Source organism: Kryptolebias marmoratus, linkage group LG3 (genome assembly GCF_001649575.2).
Source record: "Kryptolebias marmoratus isolate JLee-2015 linkage group LG3, ASM164957v2, whole genome shotgun sequence".
Classification (NCBI taxonomy): domain Eukaryota; kingdom Metazoa; phylum Chordata; class Actinopteri; order Cyprinodontiformes; family Rivulidae; genus Kryptolebias; species Kryptolebias marmoratus.
This window is the reverse complement of record NC_051432.1, coordinates 5,222,211-5,241,053: the sequence shown is the minus strand read 5'-3', so window position 1 is coordinate 5,241,053 and position 18,843 is coordinate 5,222,211. Positions and strand designations below refer to the sequence as shown.

The 18,843-nt window shown below is 39.9% G+C and overlaps 1 protein-coding gene across 1 annotated transcript in view; it reads left to right on the top strand.

Annotated features, from left to right (window-relative positions):
• The window catches only part of si:ch211-156l18.8 (probable G-protein coupled receptor 158), a 38,076-nt gene that overhangs the window by 5,935 nt on the left and 13,298 nt on the right, over positions 1 to 18,843 (top strand). Inside the window, exons 3-4 of the mRNA XM_025009168.2 lie at positions 12,944 to 13,040; positions 17,491 to 17,711. Coding sequence (XP_024864936.1) covers positions 12,944 to 13,040; positions 17,491 to 17,711 — 318 coding nt within the window. The remainder of the gene's footprint in view (positions 1 to 12,943; positions 13,041 to 17,490; positions 17,712 to 18,843) is intronic.

Sequence of the window (18,843 nt, the reverse complement as noted above, 5' to 3'; positions counted from 1 at the left end):
TTATGAACAGAATCGGTGACAAAGGGCAACCTTGGCGGAGTCCAACTCTCACCGGAAACGAGTCCGACTTACTGCCGGCAATGCGGACCANGGCTCTGACACCGGTCATAAAGGGACCTAACAGCCCATATCAAAGGGCCTGGTACCCCATACTCCCGGAGCACCCCCCACAAGACTCCCCGAGGGACACAGTCGAACGTCTTCTCCAAGTCCACAAAACACTGTAGACTGGTTGGGCGAACTCCCATGCACCCTCAAGGACCCTGCTAAGAGTATAGAGCTGGTCCAGTGTTCCACGGCCAGAACGAAAACCACACTGCTCTTCCTGAATCCGAGGTTTGACAATCCGACGGACCCTCCTCTCCAGAACCCCCGAATAGACCTTACCAGGGAGGCTTAAGAGTGTGATCCCTCTGTAGTTGGAACACACCCTCCAGTTCCCTTTTTTGAATAAGGGGACCACCACCCCTGGTCTGCCAATCCAGAGGAACTGCCCCCGATGTCCACGCAATATTGCAGAGTCGCGTTAACCAACACAACCTCTGCAACATCCAGAGTCTTAAGGAACTCCGGACGAATCTCATCCACCTTGCCACCGAGGAGTTTTTTAACCACCTCAGTGACCTCAGCACCGGAGACTGGAGAGCCCGACCCAAAGCTCCCAGGCTCCACCTCCCCAATGGAAGACGTGCCGGTAGGATTAAGGAGGTCTTCGAAGTATTCGGCCCACCAACCCACAACATCCCGAGTCGACGTCAGAAGCACACCACCCTCACTATAAACAGTGTTGGTGTTGTACTGCTTTCCCCTCCTGAGACTCCGTATGGTGGACCAAAATCGCCTCGAAGCCGTACGGAAGTCTTTTTCCATGGCCTCTCCAAACTCCTCCCATGCCCGAGGTTTTGCCTCAGCGACCACCTGAGCCACATGCCGCTTGGACTGCCAATACCCGTCAGCTGTTTCCGGAGTCCGGTGGGAGTTAAAGCTCCGCCTAACAGGAGACTCTGCCAGACGTTCCCAACAGACCCTCACAATACGTTTGGGCCTGCCAGGTCTGACCGGCATCCTCCCCCACCATCGGAGCCAACTCACCACCAGGTAGTGGTCAGTTGACAGCTCCGTCCCTCTCTTCACCCGAGTGTCCAAAACATGGGGACGCAGATCAGATGAAACGACAACAAAGTCGATCATTGAACTGCGACCTAGGGTGTCCTGGTGCCAAGAGCACATATGGACACCCTTATGTTTGAACATGGTGTTCATCAATCCATGATGAGCACGGAAGTCCATCAACAGAACACCGCTCAGGTTCAGATCAGGGGGGCCGTTCCTCCCAACCACACCCCTCCAGGTCTCACTGTCATTGCCCATGTGAGCGTTGAAGTCCCTCAGCAGAACAAGGGAGTCCCCAGGAGGGGCACTCTCCAGTAACCCCTCCAAGGACTCCAAAAAGGGTGGGTAATCTGAACTGCTGTTCGGTGCATAAATGCAAACAACAGTCAGAACCCGTCCCCCCACACGTAGGTGGAGGGAGGCTACCCTCTCGTTCACCGGGGAAAACCCCAATGTACAGGCACCAAGATGGGGGGCAACAAGTATGCCCACTACTGCTCGGCGCCTCTCACAGTGTGCAACTCCAGAGTGGAAGAGTGTCTCCCCTGTCAAGGAGACTGGTTCCAGAGCCAGAGCCGTGCGTTGAGGTGAGCCCGACTATTTCTAGCCGGAACCTCTCAACCTCACACACTAGCTCAGTCCGGGCGAGGGAACACTGTGTCCAATATTTTGACTCATCATAAGGGGTCTTTAGGCTGCACTTTGTCTGATCCCTCACCTAGGACCTGTCTGCCTTGGGTGACCGTACTAGGGGCAAAAAGCCCCTGACAGCATAGCTCCTAGGATCATTGGGACACTCAAACCCCTCCACCACGGTAAGGTGGCAGCCCAGGGAGGGGACAAGCAACTAACTTTTGATAACTACTACACAAAACATCACTTTAAAGTTGATTTTTTCCCCCTCTTCTTCTTCTTTTACTGATTCTAAGCTCAAGGAAAAAGATAAATTCTAATTTTAAATTCCACACACAGTTCTTGGTGGTGGGGGATCATATCTTTGACTGGGAATTATGGTTAAATTTACTGTAAAAGAAATAAAAAGGAAAGTCTAATAGTTGACGTCTGTGTGGTAAACTGCTGTTTCCAAGGTCAAAAGCACCTTCTTGATCTAAGCCTGCTGTGTTGTAATTATTGCCATGGCAGGTACACGCAGTGTATTTCTGCATCTTTATGGTATGTGGAGCTTGACCTTGCAGTTTATGTTCCAGACCCTAATCTAGTTGTTTTTGTGCCATATAGTACTATCACACTGTTTTGCATTTTGTCACGTATGACAGGGAAATAATTAATTAATCCCCCGCTGATTTTGTGAAATTCCCAAATTTAATTTGAATAAAGAGACAGAATCTATCCATCTATTCTCTTTACCTATTTTTCTCTGCAACACTGTGGGGATCTGGTGCTTATCTCTACTGGTCATTGGGCAAAAGACACTCTTGGCAGGCCACCAATCTATCACAGGCCCACTTGGGTTGAAGTGTGGGAAGGTTACAGTATATTAGAACAGCACGGTGCTACTTTAGCGTTAACATCTCATTGTTTTTGTTGCTGTGGCATTTTTTTTTGTGTGCCATTACTGCAACGTTACTGTGGCATTCACCAGCATTATTTTGTCACAATCCTTTTTTTTTTTTTACTTTTTGTTTATTAAATACCAACAAACAAACCCCACCCTGGTATCTAAGATTAGAAAGAAGAAGATGTATGTATGTCTGTCTCCCCTCTGTCTCCCTCCTGTCTGCTTGTAGTCATGGTGTCACCCACCAACTTCTGGCTCTTCTTCCTCCTGGTGCTTTCTGTTGCTCTACTGTGACATGTCTCAGTCTGACAGTTTGTCTTCTGTTCTCTTCATCTTCAAGTAAAATCCAAACCAAATCCATAACAGTAACTTAAACATCAACATCTCCCTGATCCATGTTTGGGGAATGAATGACAACATTATTGATGGATCCGAGTTACATACCTTTCATTATTATGGTGTGTAAGTGAGGCACGTATGTGACATTTAAAGTTACTACCTTCCTGCTAAGGAAATGACCAATAACACTCTTGCATTGGTGACGAAGACACTACTTTTCTCTCTCTGCTCCTGGTGAAAGGCGTACATGTTTTCTTTTCTCTCTGTCTCTCTGTCTCCTGAACTGCTCATGTTTAGATATGATTTCATTTATATTATTTTAGCTACTTTTCTGACTGTCTTAGCTCATGCTTAGACATGTCTGGTTTTGTGATTTTATTTAGATTATCCTATATTTCATTTAGATTATACACAATTCATTTAGATTATAAATGATTGATGTGTTTTTATTTTTTGTGTGTTTCATTATGTACTTGCTGTTTTAGACTGTGTTTTTGTTTCTGTTGTAAAGTGCTTTGGATCGCCTTGTTGCTGAAAAGTGCTACATAAATAAATCTCACTTCACTTCACTTCCCTACATTTATTGGAGTATCAGACACAAAAATATACAATGTGACATTGTTTTCTTACAGCCATGTGTCTCATTATGTCATAGAAACACAAGGCCAATGCACTAAAGTGAAATATGGGTATTACCATGATCAGAGAAGTGTGCTTCCTAAACCTAACCAAGTACCGTATGTATTTAATTGTTATGCTGTCTAAAATTAATGATACAATTAACGCCAAAAATAAAGTAACTGACCAAAAAAATAAAAAATTAGGGTGCAAAATGTTTGTCACATGATGGTCTTTTACTATTGTTCTTATTTTTATGGGTTCTGGAACATCATCTACTAATATTGAGTTGATAGATGTTGATGATGTAACTGATTTTAAAAAAAGCGGAAACTTTCTATCTTAGAGGCACCAAGATCAGTAATTTATTCCTTACAGAATTAGGACCATGATTACTGTGGCATGATCCGAACTTAAACTGTCTCTTCTGTATGTCATTACCAACATCTCTTTATGGGAATTATCTTACCCTTAGTCATGAGTTCTTGTTACATTGCACAATTGCACACCAAACTGTTTGGAGCCTCCCAGAAGTGTTTTTAAATCCTGTCCATCCAGTGTCATCTTCCATGTCCCTGACAGCCAAAGCCAGCCCTCTCATCTCAGCTGTCTATTTGAAGGAAGCTGGGCTTGGTGGCTGGCTGCAGGATGATCTGATGGATTATGGCCATAATCCAGCACACTGACACACTTCTCCCTTCTGCACTGCAATCATTGAGGTCTGACATACAAGGAAAGTGCATTCCCTCAAATCCTCTGACCTTCATGGCACTCTTTGTTCTGTTCTGGCTCACCTGTCTTAGAGAGTTTGAATTTGTTAGTTGAGCAGAACATGTACTGTGTCTCCACTTTGCTCTGTCCTGGGTTCATGTTCATCTCATGTTCTCACATTTTAGTTCTTGATGTCTTGTCAATAATTAATCTTACCTAGAGTTTAGCCAGGAAGCACAATGGTTCAGTTTGTTTGCACTGCTGCTTCACAGCATGAAGGTCCAATTTCAAAACCTGGCTGGGTCCTTTCTGCATTTGTGGGTTTTATCCAGGTACTCTGGTTCCATCCAACAGTTTGCATGTTAGGTTATTTGACTATTCTAAATTGGCCCAAGGTGTGACTGTGCATTGTGTCTTTGGGTGATTGGCTACCTCATGTGACTCTCCTCTTGCCTGTTGGCCCCTGGAGATAGACACCAGCTCCCTGCAACCCTGAGCAAGAACAAGCAGGTGAAGAAAATTAATGAACAGATATTTGGATCACAAAAGTTCCTGCTTTGTCTCTTTATGGCCTCACATTATCTTGACTTGTTTTGTCTCATTTGCCTTATGTATGTTTCTATAAATCCTTTGCCATGTCTTCATGGAAGGTTCCCTCTGTACGTCTCATTTCTTCCTGTCTAAACATGTATTTTCTCATATCATTGCCTGTTTCTTTATGGCTGGCCAAGAAAGTGCCCTTGATTATTTTATCACATTTTATATGCCTTACTTTGCTGCATAAAAATGTACTTTTGTCCCAGTTGGGGGTTTATGTTTGTTAGCATTAATTATGTTTCCCTGTTTTGGACTTCTAGCTTTTTTGCGCTTTCAGTCTATTATCAGTATGTTTCTGTAATTATTTCTGCCAGTGTTTTCTGTTTCTCTGTCAGAGCCTCGTATGCAAATCTTGGCCTATCTCAGCCTTGTTTTTGGTTACATCTGCCCATTTTGTTTCTTGTTTAACTTCATTATATACCATTTTGTATTACACCTGCTTGCCTACATTCCTGGATCCAAGTCACTAAACACCAAATAGTTACAACTTTACTGATGGTGCAAATTTTAAGCCAGGTGGAAATCTTTTGTTTTTGCTTAAACTTTTATTTCCCGCTTTACAATATGATTCTTTGGGGACTTCTAAGATCACTCATGGAGAAGGACATGCTCATGGAGAAGAACTTAGAGCTGCACTTTCAGACCTTAAAACCAGATTCTCCCAAGTAGCTGGATGCTAACAGAGAGATGTCGGTATGCATGATGGTAATAATGGATGACTTAGAAGTTGAAATTATCACCAAACTTGAGCTGATTATATCAGAGTTGCTTAAGAAAGAAGTAGCAACTGCTCTAAAACCACTGGAAGAAAAATTTGCTCAGTGAAGTGAAAGTATTTGGATCTTGAGAGCTCACCATTGAGCATAGCATACAGCTAACTAGCATGCAAGCTAATATGGCAAAGCTCTTTGGTGCAGTAGACACTTAGATCAAGAAATGCAAAGACTTGGAGCCATGCTCTAAGAAACCTGTGGGCCTGCCAGAGGGCTCAGAAGGTCCACAACATACAAAGTTTATGGGCCAATTTCTTCAGAAATGTTGGGGCTTGAGGAGAAACCCTGCCTGAACAGGGCTTATTGTACACTAACCCAAGGAACAGCAAACTGTCACAACCAATATTCATGAAAATGACACAGCTCCAAAACAGGAATACAGTTCTTCTCAGTGGCAGAGAGCCTTCCTTCCTACCACACAACTTAAAAAGGGTGTACATTTTTTTCAAACTTCACACCAACTGTGATGAGATTGAGAACAGCTTTAATTACGGTAAAGAAGGAGCTTCATGGCTGTGCTAATGCTAAATTAAGCCTCCAGTATTTTGCTACTCTACACATCACCATGTTGAACGATCACTCATAAGTTTCAAGACCCAAACCTAGCTATGAAGTTTGTCAACAAGAAACTTAAAAAGAATTTGGACCTGGAGACAGCCAAACTTCAAGACATGTTGGAGCTCCTTGTATTGGGCTGTATGGCTGCACAGGGTTGGCATCCACCCCATATTTCCAGATCAATGAAGGTTTTGTGGTCAACATAATGACAAAATCTGGAATTATTTGCCTTTTGTTGTTGTTGTTCTTCTTCTTCTTTGTTTATTTTATCACATGTTGAAACTTTTGTCTATTTATGGCTGAGCTGTAGAAGTTCCCATCAAACTCTCACTACATGTTTGGGTATACCGGGTCTGTCAAGCATCTCCCCTCCGCCATCTGATCCAACTCACCACCAGGTAGTGATCAGCTGACAGCCACATTTCTCTATGCAACCAAAAGTCCAAAACATATTGCCGCAGATCAGATTCAATATTACAAGATGTGCTGTGATATGTTAAGGATGATTCTCACAAGCTACCACCTAAATAAGCTCAATATAAGTAAAATTGACTGAGTTTTAGCTATTTTCTGTTTGCTAAAGCCTGTTAGCTGTGATGGTCATCTTGAATTGAGTTGACCCCAAATGGTAATGAACTGTAGATCTACATTCAGTGATTACTTTCTGAGAGTTTCAACAACCTCTGTCCAGTGCTGTATGATATATTTTGCAAACAGACATACACAGTTGACCCAATAGATAATGACAGAGTTTTAAAAACAGATATAACATGATCAGTTAGTGCTCCAAGTATGTGTTGGGATGACTCTCAGTTACTATCACACAAAAATTTGCATAAAATTGTAAAACAGGTTGAGTTATACACATTTTATGTTTGATAAGGTTGTTTAGCTGTGGGGGCCATCTTTAATGGGGTTGACTCAAAAAGTGACTAAGTTGTAGATGTGTTGCATTAAAATGAGTTCAGTGGTTCGCAAGATATTTTGGTAATGCTATAGACAGCTGAACACACAGACGCATGCAAAAACATTATTGTCCGGCTTCACCTTTCTGCATCAGGCGATAATAAATAAATGAAACAAACATGATACCTATAAAGTCTTGGAAGTGTCAACCAAATGAGTACATCTGTATGGAATATTTTTGTCAAATTGAGCACCCAGTGAGACTGATGTATGCATGCATACTAAAATGAGCAACAATGTATTTTATACATGCTAGGTAAGTGTTGTCTACAAACTCAAATATACCTGTTCTCCTGTGTGTTCAACTCATTCTGTTAGCTCACTTGAATTAGCACAAAGTATAACAGGTTGTTTTACCATACAATCAAATCACCAGCCTAACTCTACTTACACTTTTAAATTTCAAAACTAGCATTTTTCCCAGTCACAATAACATTTATGTTAGTAAGAAACGATAATAAATAAATTTACAATCACAATATTACAACAAAAAAATACAATTTAAATTAATTCCAATTGTAGATTTAAAAAAAAATAAATTTAAAATATATTACACTCTGAATCTATAAGATTTCCACAAGGAGTCCTGTGTTGTGTTTGTGAAAAGTCTAAAACCATTAGCTGTGATTGATTTATAACTTTTGGACTTTCCAACTATCTATTCATTTTCTTAACCCCTTTTCCATACTGTGTCAGGGGGAGCTGGTGGCTTTCTTTAGCAGTAATGGCGCGAGAAGCAGGTTGCAAGACAAACAACCATTCATGCTCTCACTCATACCTACTGACAATTTAGAGTTGTCACTAAACATAACAGGCATGTTTTCTGTCTGTGGGAAGAAACCACCTCATTATACACAATAAGAATAATTGTTTTGTAGGAACATTATTATTAGAGATAAAAATAATACTAATAATTACTTTTGTTTTATTTTATTTTATTTTATCACACTAAACATAGATATCTGCATTATATATCCAGTCAATCAATAAATGTTAAGTCAAGGATTTAAACCTTTTAAGGATTTCTAGACATTTTCAATTTATTTTTATAGGTACTACTTTCAATTCTGACTAGTATGGATGTTTTGTAACCAAGACAATGTTATTATTGAAGGCTAAAAGAGTAAACAGAGATTGGAGAGTGATTTGAATATATGGTAAAATGGCCTGCCATACAGGTGCCAACTCAAATGAGAAAGGAGGCAAAACTGAGCGCACACATGACACAGGTTGAGCGAGTTTTGATGTGACCATGAAGAGAATTAAGTTGTTTGCTGGGTATAATCCACACAGCGGCAAAGTTCAACATGTGCCATTAGGTCTTTGAGCAACCGTGGAGGGGGTTGTGAGGTTTGAACATACATATGTGATGCCAGTGTGTGCATGTATATTTGCCTGTGGTGGGGAACAGGATTTCTCTAGAAAAAGATAATGCTCTCACTAGAGGCATTATGTATCCATTTAGCTTTTAGCTTAGATTAACACACAGAGCATCCAAGCCACTGCGTGTGTGTTTATTTGTCTCTGTGTCCTGACTGGCTAAATTGAAACTAGCATCAGAGAGAAATAGAATGAGAGAATAATGTGACCCTGATTTCAACCTTCATTCAGTCAGGTGCTTTTAGCTCACAGTGCAGGATAAACATGCTGCTATACGTCCTCACAGTTCATTGTTACATTAACCAGGGACACACATCATGTTGGTCCTGCTTTGCTTCATTCTCATTTAGCTTTCTGTTGCTTTTGTCTTTGTTCATTTATAATTATTCAGATTTATGTTGGATGCGAGCTGAAGCAACCATCATGTCAGTCAGTTACCTAGGTGACAATCCAAGTGACAGTTGGCAAAGCTTTTTTTTCTTTACAGCTAAATGTACATTTTATCTGTAGTCTTAAAACCATCAAACTGTTTCTAGAGCAGCACATTTATTCAGTGTTTCAATTCTATTCAGTTTAATTACATAGTGCCAATTCACAACAAAAGTTGTCTCAGAGCTCTGTACAAATAAGAAATCCATCCAATTTCAGTTCAAAACAGATCCAGATTTAAATCTAATTACAGTCAATTCAATCAAAGGATAATATCATGAAATTACATACTGTACAGTACTTTATGAAATGCCAATTTATTAAAAAAGTTATTTATCTAAGAAAATTACCTGGATGCATCAAATCTTTCTTCAATGCAATCCTCCATCCTAAGAATCATGTTGGTGAAAATGGAAAAGAATGACTCCCTGTTACCAGAACCAGGCTCAGGATGGGTGGACATCTGCCTTGGTCAGTTGTGGTTTAAAAGGACAGGAAAGAGACACAGACAAACACGGAAAGGTTGGTCCAGGTGTAGTTTCTATGGGAAGAAAAACAAAGAAAAACACAGGTTAATGGTAGCAATAAATATATGTATAAATATGGAGCGTAGAGAGAGTAAAGACAGCAGCAGAGAAAGGAAATGTGGTCAGTTTGTTTTCCAGCAGGTCAAGCCTTAGCAGCATAACTTTGGGGTACCTCAGAAAACCCAAGCCAACCCTAAATATAGGACTGATTAAAAAGGAAAGTCTTAAGCCTAGTCCTAAAAGTAGACAGGGTGTCAGCCTCACAGACAGAAACTGGAAGTTGGTTCCACAAGAGAACTGAAAGCTCTGCCTCCTGTTCTACTTTAGAAACTCTAGGAACCACAAGTAAACCTGCAGTCTGAGAATGAAGTGCTTGGTCAGGAAAATATGAAACAAGATCTTTAATATAAGATAGAGCTTGGTTGTTGAGAGACTTTTTAGATTGTTTTTTTAGACATCCTGAGAATAAAGAATTGCAATAATTCAGCCAGTGATAAATACATGGACAAGTTTTTCTGCATCATAAGTAATACTGCACAAGAAGAAGAAAGTGGTTGAAGTAATATTTGTAAGGGTTGAAAGCCATATCTTGATCAAAAATCACACCAAGGTTTATTACAATAGAACTAGAGGCCAAGAACATTTATTTCACAATCCACTGGGCTAAAGTAAAAAATGAACTACAAAATAGTTTCACTTGTTACTTCAGTGCCTTTGCATTTCCCAGCAGAGAGGCTTTCTGGTTAGAAAAGTTTTTCTAATTAAACAATGTCAAAGAGGTGCAGTTTCACTCATCAAAATTCTGCTGTTTGTTTTACACATGGACTTTGCAAATTTTTTTGACTTTATTGTATTTAAGACTTTTACAAACTTTGATTGTGCTTCTCTGCATTTCTACCTTGCTGTGTTTCTGTGCATATGTCTTTTATTATGTGAACTGAAAAAAATGGGTCATTATTTTAAAAAGTGTGCTTTTAGCTGGTGGGCAACATGTTACCTGCTTCTCTGTGAAGATATAAACATAATTACCCAGAGGCCCAAGCTGAGAAGCAGCAAACATTTAGTCGATTGTTTGTAGGGTACACAATTAGTTTGAGCTCAGAGTGTGAATTGAGGATGACTCTCAGCTACTGCCATGCCAATTTAGCATGTGATGTCTGTAAAACTGACCAGGTCATAGCTATTTTTGTGTTTGTCAGGATTGCTTAGCTGTGGCAGCCACTTTGATATGGGTTTCAGTGACAGACAATGAAGAAAAGTACTGAGACAATCCGAGTCAGGTGTTGGAAAATCAATCATAATACAGGTGGGAAGCCAAAATAAGGACTGGAAGCCCAGCTAAGAGGGGTGCACAAACAGGACATTTTCAAATATACAATATATAAAATCCCCAAATTATTACATTTCAATAAAGAATAATATTTAAGTAACCTAAGCATTTATAGAGCTAAAAAAAAAGTAGATTATGATAATGGACCAAACATCTGCAACACAAAGGAATATGCAGCTAGCCTTTTGACTAAAAGTGGAGAAATTTAGAATTAGTGGACTAAATATTTATCTTGAATTAAACAACTAAATTTTACTGTCATATCCTTCATGAACAGCACCTTGTAAAAAAAAATACACTGGCTTGCAAAAGTATTCAATTCCTCTCTGTTTTGTTGCATTAACTTTGAATATAAATTGATTTTTATTTTGATCATAGTCAACTGACCAGCTCAAAATACTCAATTTAATTAAATGGTGGGTAAAAACATGTTTTGAATAATTCTAAAAATATACAAATACTAGAAGTGCTCAAATTTAATCACTTGTTTCTTGTGACAACCCCAACATTTTCTGAAAATTTCATCAAGATCTGTTCATTAGTTTTTGAAGCAACATGCTAACAGATGTACAGACAAACAAAGCAACTAAAAACATCACCTCCTTGGTGGAGGTAATGAAAGTGAAATGTGGCCTTTTGATGGAGTGGCGACCTGTCCAGCATGTACCCTGTCTCTTGCTCCATCACACCTGGACATTGGCACCAGCCCCCTGCGACTGTAAACAGAATCACTGAGGTATGAAAGATCAACGGATGGTAGAATATAAAGGCACGTATGCTTATGTATTTACCCCATTTGTTTGGAAGCCTCGTCACCTTCACAAGCCACACCATTAGTTCAAGAAGATCCATCTGTGAACAGTCTAAGTGTTGAGTTATTCCAATACACTTGTTCTAAATGTTAGGATCTGGGTTTTTGTATTTTGTTTTGTCTTCATGTTTCAGTTTGAGTTTATTGTTTGTGTTATTTAGTTGTCTCTTCCCTGTGCCTCAGCCACCATTCACTTCTCCTCAGTTACTCTCTCTCTCTTCCCCGTTCTCACCCATCTACACCTGCCTCTAGCTCCTTAATCATCTCACCTGTGCCCACTTCCACTAATCACCCTCTGCCTTTAAAACCCAGTCACTTTCCACAGTTCCCTGCTGGTTCATTGTCCTACTCCTGTCTCCCTGATGTGCCGTCCTTCCAGTTGCTCGTGCCTCGTCGTCTCCCATGCTCTGTTTGGTTCCCCTCTTGTCTCAGGTCTGTTCATGTTTTGTTAAGTTAGTTAATGTTTTTGTATTTAGTTCAGGTTTTGCTGCTATCTCAGCCTTTGTTTTGGTTTGCCTTTTATTTCCAATAAATTAGTTTATAATTTCAATATGAGTCTGCGCTCAGGGTTCGCCTCCTTCACCCCACATCATGACACTAAAAGCCCTCAGACTCAACACCAGTCTCACCACCTCTAAGTAGTAAGGACTACCACCAAACAAGAGACAGCATGAAGACCAAGGAATTCTCTACACAGATCAGGGACAAAGCTGTAGAGAATTACAGATCAGGGTTGGGTTGTAAAAAAAATATCCCAGAATCCTGACCATCCCACGGGGGTCCAATAAATCCATTGTTAGGAAACAGAAAGATTATGTCACCACAGCAAAGCTGCCATAAGAGGGTCATCCACCAAAACTCACAATCTGGGTAAGTAAGTCAATATTCTGGGAAAAAAAGTTCCCAAACTTCCAGTGGGAAGTTAACCCAAGCTTGTGGAGTGGACCTAAAGGCCCTCTTAGCTGTAATTGTTGCAAAAGGTGGCTCTACAAAGTATTGACTTTGGGGCGGTAATACATATGCATGCACCCCTTTAAAGTTTCATATTTTTATTAAGAATTATTTTAAACAAGTTTAACTTCATTAATGTGGTGTATTTTATGTAATTACATTACTTATAATCAAACTGAAAATCTATTCCAATCCAAGTTGTGAGTACTTACGTATTTTCTATGAAAAATAAGCAAAAGGTTTGTGTCAAATTTAAATAATATGAATGCACAAAAATTGATCTGATTCTAAAAACAAACTTGAAATCCATCTTTCTTTTAGTGTGTGCCAGTTTTGGGTCGGGGCTTTCGACTGGGTCAGTATTGCTGCCGCTGTAAGGAGGGATACTATAACCCTGACATTTCCCCGGAGGACTCCGGTAAGTCAGCCAACATCAGCCGCTTTCCTAATGCCAAGGATTTTAGTTCTGCTAAACATATGTTGTTGTTTTGTTTGTTTGTTTTTAGCTTAATAGATATTTTATTTCAGAGCTTATTTTTCTCCATTGTTGAGGTAAGGATTTTCACCTGCATTCCTCCTCCTTCACCTCACCCGAGTTGGTTGATGGAAAGAGACCGGAAGGAGACAATACTTTAAATTTAAATATTTATTTTACCAAAAGCAGAGAGAAAACACCGGTTACTACAAAGATAAAACCAAATGCATTTGGGAGACAATCCTCAAATAAAATGTGGGAAAACACATCACCTCTAAGTGTCAGCAAAGTGCCCCAAAGACTGAGGAAGGATGTTCTCTGATTTTAATGCTTATGTCCCCTCCCCTCCTACAGAGGATGTCCCTCTTCTTTGGAGGTCAAAGGGCAACTTCTTCCCCTTCGTGTCTGGCACCGTGGCTCAAATCCAGGGCTTCTAACACATACCTCTCTTTCCAGATAAACTAAACAACTACTTGTTAAAGGTTTTAAAATGGTGGCTAAATATAAAATGGTGATAAACACAAATCAGATTAAGATATAATAATCAAATGTTAAATAAAGCATGGGAGAATAAATAAAAGCCCCTATATTCCACAACATTTAGATTATATGCAGAACTGCTGCTCTTCTTATGATTAAATGCTGCTTAAGTGAAAGCTTGGTTTTGTCTACTTCCACACCATTAAGATTTATATCTTGTAATAGTTGATATTGCTGCAACACTCATAAAAATGATAAACACATCCATTCCCTGCATGACAAAGTACATTTTTCTTTCTTTTTCAAGTTGTTTGAAAAGAAGATTCAGGTGATTTTAAAAATGAACTAAGCCTAATATAAGCCATTCTTTAAAATGTGTATGTTTTCAGTGGGATTGAAACTTGAGGTTTTGTAGCACTAACAGCCTTAGGAACCTGGGAAGCATTCAGAGAAAAATCAGTGCTGTTTTGGTTTTTCATGGAATTTGCTGCAAGTTTTTAGGGCTTTTTTTGTAACTCAAAAAAGATTAGAATGACAGTGCACATCCTAACTCAGTTTAACTAGAATTACAGTTATTACAGCTAAAAACCAGTGATCAGGCCCGAAACCTGGGAGTAGTAATGGACTCTGACCTGAACCTTCAGAGCCACATTAAGACAGCCACAAAGTCGGCCTTCTATCACCTGAAGAACATCTCCAGGATTAGAGGACTTATGTCTCAGCACGATCTAGAGAAACTCATCCATGCGTTTGTCTTTAGCCGCATTGATTACTGCAACAGTGTCTTCACAGGTCTGACTAATAAATCAATCAAACAGCTGCAGCTGCTCGTGTTCTCACTAAAACCAGGAAGATAGAGCACATAACACCAGTTTTAAAGTCCCTACACTGGCTCCCTGTAGCTCAAAGAATAGACTTTAAAATACTGTTGTTAGTTTATAAATCACTGAACGGTTTAGCACCACAATACATTAAAGATCTGTTATTGCTGTACCAACCGTCCAGACCCCTCAGATCTTCTGGTTCTGGACTGCTCTGCATCCCCAGAACCAGAACCAAACGAGGAGAAGCAGCTTTCAGTTTCTATGCACCACAAATTTGGAACAAACTTCCAGAAAACTGTAAAACAGCTGAAACACTGGGTGCCTTTAAATCTCAACTTAAAACCCACCTGTTTAGAGTTGCTTATGGCTAAATTAGGGTTAGAGTGTGGGTTTTTGATGTTTGTCTCTTTCTTACTGTTTATTCATTGTCACATGCTGTTTTTATTTTGTTTTTTAATTATGTAAAGCACCTTGAAATGCCTTGCTGCTGAAATGTGCTATACAAATAAAATTTGATTGATTGATAGAATAAATCAATTTACCCAGTATTATCTTTTGATTCACTTACCAAATGAAGTCTGAACCCTCCCTGACTGAACACAAGGCTACCCGTCAGCTCAAGTCTGTCCTCTGCACTTTCTCAGCACCCAACATCAAATAAAATAGATTTATTTATAATTTCCTTACTGTATGTTTCAGTTTAACATTGGGTGAAACTGTGCTTTTATTGCTGTTAATTTTATATCTCATGTTACAAGAGTCGAAACTCATTCATGTCTAATAGGAATAGAAATAAAGTTTTTCCATTTTCAAAATAGCTGAAATTTTACCAAAAAATTACAAAACAAAACAAACAGAAAATACAACATACAATACTTTGAAAAATTATCTATGGCTCTTAAGTGTTTACTCAGTTTGTCACATTACAACTACAAGCTTCAAAGTGTTTTACTTGAATTTCATGTAATAGACCAACACTAAGAAGCAGCTTTTTTACAAATAAAAATCTAAAAATTAAATTCTACATTTGTATTTGGCCCCTTTTACTCTGAGCTAAATCCAGAGAAACCACTTGCCTTAAGAAGTCACCTAAACAGAGTCCACTTCTAACAGGGACGTGCGGTCAGGGCAGGCATCATGACAAGAAAAAAAAACGATAACATTAAATGAATATTAATATTTGTCCACTGATCTTTATGTATGACTAATTTTCAAACATTTTTATAGTCAAAATCGCTGAAATCGCTGAAATTGCATATTTGCTGTTCAAATACAAGGGTGAAACGCAAGGTGCGGCAGCAACGAGCCAAGCCGAGCCTCTGAATGCGCAATCCATCACAAACTGCAATTGGCCCGTGCCTGTTGCCATATCGCTGCATGTCGCCAATATAAGGGTTTATATACCCTGATTTTCCACAGTCTAGCTAATGTCTTTAACCATTTACGTTTAATGTTTGTTAGTGACATATTTTGTTTTGCTGATGGGACATAAAACCGCGGTGAAAAGGCATAGGGTGAGGCAGGGCAGTACTCTGCCGCACTGAAGGGGGTGCACGTGAGCCAACGGGAGCTTGTTGCTGCTGTCCTGCACTGCCGCGAGCTGTTCATTTTTGTTTTGCGCCATCAGACTGCCAAAACGGTAATTGTAACATTTTTTCTTATCTTATCTTTAATATGTACGTGTGTGAGTGAGAGAGAGAGTGTGTGAAAAACGCTGATGAGATATGAAATAACCAGTAGCCAACTGAATAAGCTACCCTTTTGGGTTTATATATTTGTAAATCTGACTCTAAAGGAGTCAGTGCCTCACCAACCATGAACCTCACCGCACGTCACTGAATTGTAAGTAATTTAATTTCAGTATAAATCCAGCTGTTCTGTGAGACTCAGAACAGCTTCCAAGACATGATTGTCCACCTAAACTGACAGGCCGAGGAAGGAGAGCAATAATCTGAGAAGCAGCCAAGAAGCATCATGGTAACTCTGGAGGAGCTGAGATCCACAGCTCAGGTGGGACAATATGTCCACAGGACAACTATTAGTCATGTGGGACACAGCAAACATGTGGAAGAAGAAGCTCTGCTCAGGCCTGGAGGGCCTCTATGTTCAGAATATAATTAAACTTTTTGGCTTACATGCAAAATGCTAATGGTCACAAAAAACTAACTCTACACATCACCATGAACACACCATCCCCTTTGTGAAATATAGTGGTGGCAGCATCATGCTGTGGGGATGCTTTTCTTCAACACGGAGGCTGCTCAGAGTTGATGGGAAGATGGATGGAGCTAAATAGAGAACAATCCTGGAAAAAGAGGCTAAAAACACTTGGGACTGGGGTTGAGGCTCACCTTCAAGCAGGACAACAACCTGAAACATTCAGACAGATCTACAATGGAATAGATCAGATCAAATGTGTTAGAATGGCCCAGTCAAAGTCCAGACTTTAATCCAACTGAGAAACTGTGGCAAAACTTAAAAACTGCTGTTCACAGATGCTCTGCATAAAAATCTGACTGAGCTGACAGTATTTTACAAAGAATGGGCAAAAATTTCAGTTTGTAGATGTATAAAGCTCGTAGAGACAAACCCTGAAAGACTTGCAGCTGGAGCTGCAGTCAAAGGTGGTTCTACAGAGAGTTGACTTAGGAAGGCTGAATACAAATGCACACCAGTTTTCAGATTTTTATTTGTAAAAAAATCAATTAAAACGATGTATCATTTTCGTTCTATTTCAATTATGAACTCCTTTGTGTTGGTCTATCACATAAAATCCCACTGAAATACTTTGAAGTTTGGGGTTGTTTATGGAGACTTTAAAGGGTTTTCAAGGCACTGTATGCAGAACAGTAACATAGAGTAAAACAATATATATGAGTACACAAAGTGTTTTATGCATCTGGCCTTTAGTTTTATCCACCTGTGATAATCACAAAAATAGAAAAAACAAGGGCTTAAGAGACATCATTTGAGACGTCTTCTTGCCAAAGTCTGTCTGAATGCTGTGGGTTACAGAGGTCACAGGTTTGTGAGGTGGTCTCATAGCTTCATGTAGGTGGTGTAAATGCATGAATCTGTGTTTGGTGCAGATGGAGGCCCTGTGAACGGCAGTGACAGCAGTGGTATGTGTTACCCGAACATGCCCATCTGTCTTCCATGCTGGCCGGGTTGTAAGAGCTGCCAGGACAGCACTCCCTGCTGGGTGCAGGAGGACAGGCCACTCAGGGCTGGGGTGCTGGCCCTCCAGGGGGTCTTTATGTTCCTCATCTTCGTCAGCATGACAGTAGCCTACCAGCATCGTCAGAACCGGGTGAGTCACATCTTTTGGTTCAGACGGAGTGATAATCTGTTCCCAACACTGAGCTGTTTGATGCAGAAATATCCTCTTTCATCACATTAGATCTTTAGAATTGTATTACCATTTTGTGTAGAACCATGCTATTAAAAACAAAGGTCACAAATAGTAGATTTGTTTTGAAAGTCATACAAATGTTAACATCTCTTTAGAAACAAATCTTCAAATAATGTCCTGTAAATACAATGATGCAATATGATGGAGAAGAACTGAAGAAGCTCCTTGGATGAGAAGTGAAACCTCTTCAAGAGTCAAAATAAAGTTCAGGACCATGTAGTAGCATCCCTTTATGGTAGAATATAAATCGATTATTTCAATTGTCTCTTTGTGACATTGTTCCAAATGCCTAACGGCATGTTCTTTTTCATTCTGTATAATAAAAATGTCTGGTTGCAATAAGGGAAGCAAAAATCTGTAGAAGGACAGAAGAGTGGAGACCCCAGGGGGAGGGGTTACAATTCTCACTGAGTATAAAATGTCCAAGCTGAAAAAAACATCTTGCACCTATGTGAGCGAGAGCAGATTTCTTCACTTCTTGCAGAGTATAAATCCATCTTTAAAGCTGTTGTTATACTCCTGGAGAAGTAACTAAATTGTCTCACGTGGTTGTGTTACTAAAATTGCATCATTTTGTTCATGTAGCAGCTTTGTCTGCCCTTTCACGACACAAGGCCCTGGCTAAACTTTTTCCTCACAGGGGTTTGCGCCAACTATTGTGTGTTTGGTCAGAAGTTGTTGTGGGCGTGTTTATGTGGAAAAGCCGGTGAGCTTTAATGGAGTTATTTTGCTTCTGCTGCTCCGCTGTGAAGCAGCTGGCTGAGGCTGTTAGAAAGTACAGCTGTCTTTACAGCTGTTTCAGCAAAACTTAGAAACATATAAACTTATAAAGACCACAAGGAGACACAGGTGGCTCTTTGTGGCTGTGGTGGCCAGGAGGAGGTACACCTCGGCTGTGCAGGATAGAGACACGTTCCCTTCATTTGTTTATTATTGTGCACCGTCATATTTTCAAATGCCAAAACAGCGTGTACTGTCTGTTTAATAAACATGTCTAGTCACGGTAAGGGAAGCAAAAATCTCTACAAGG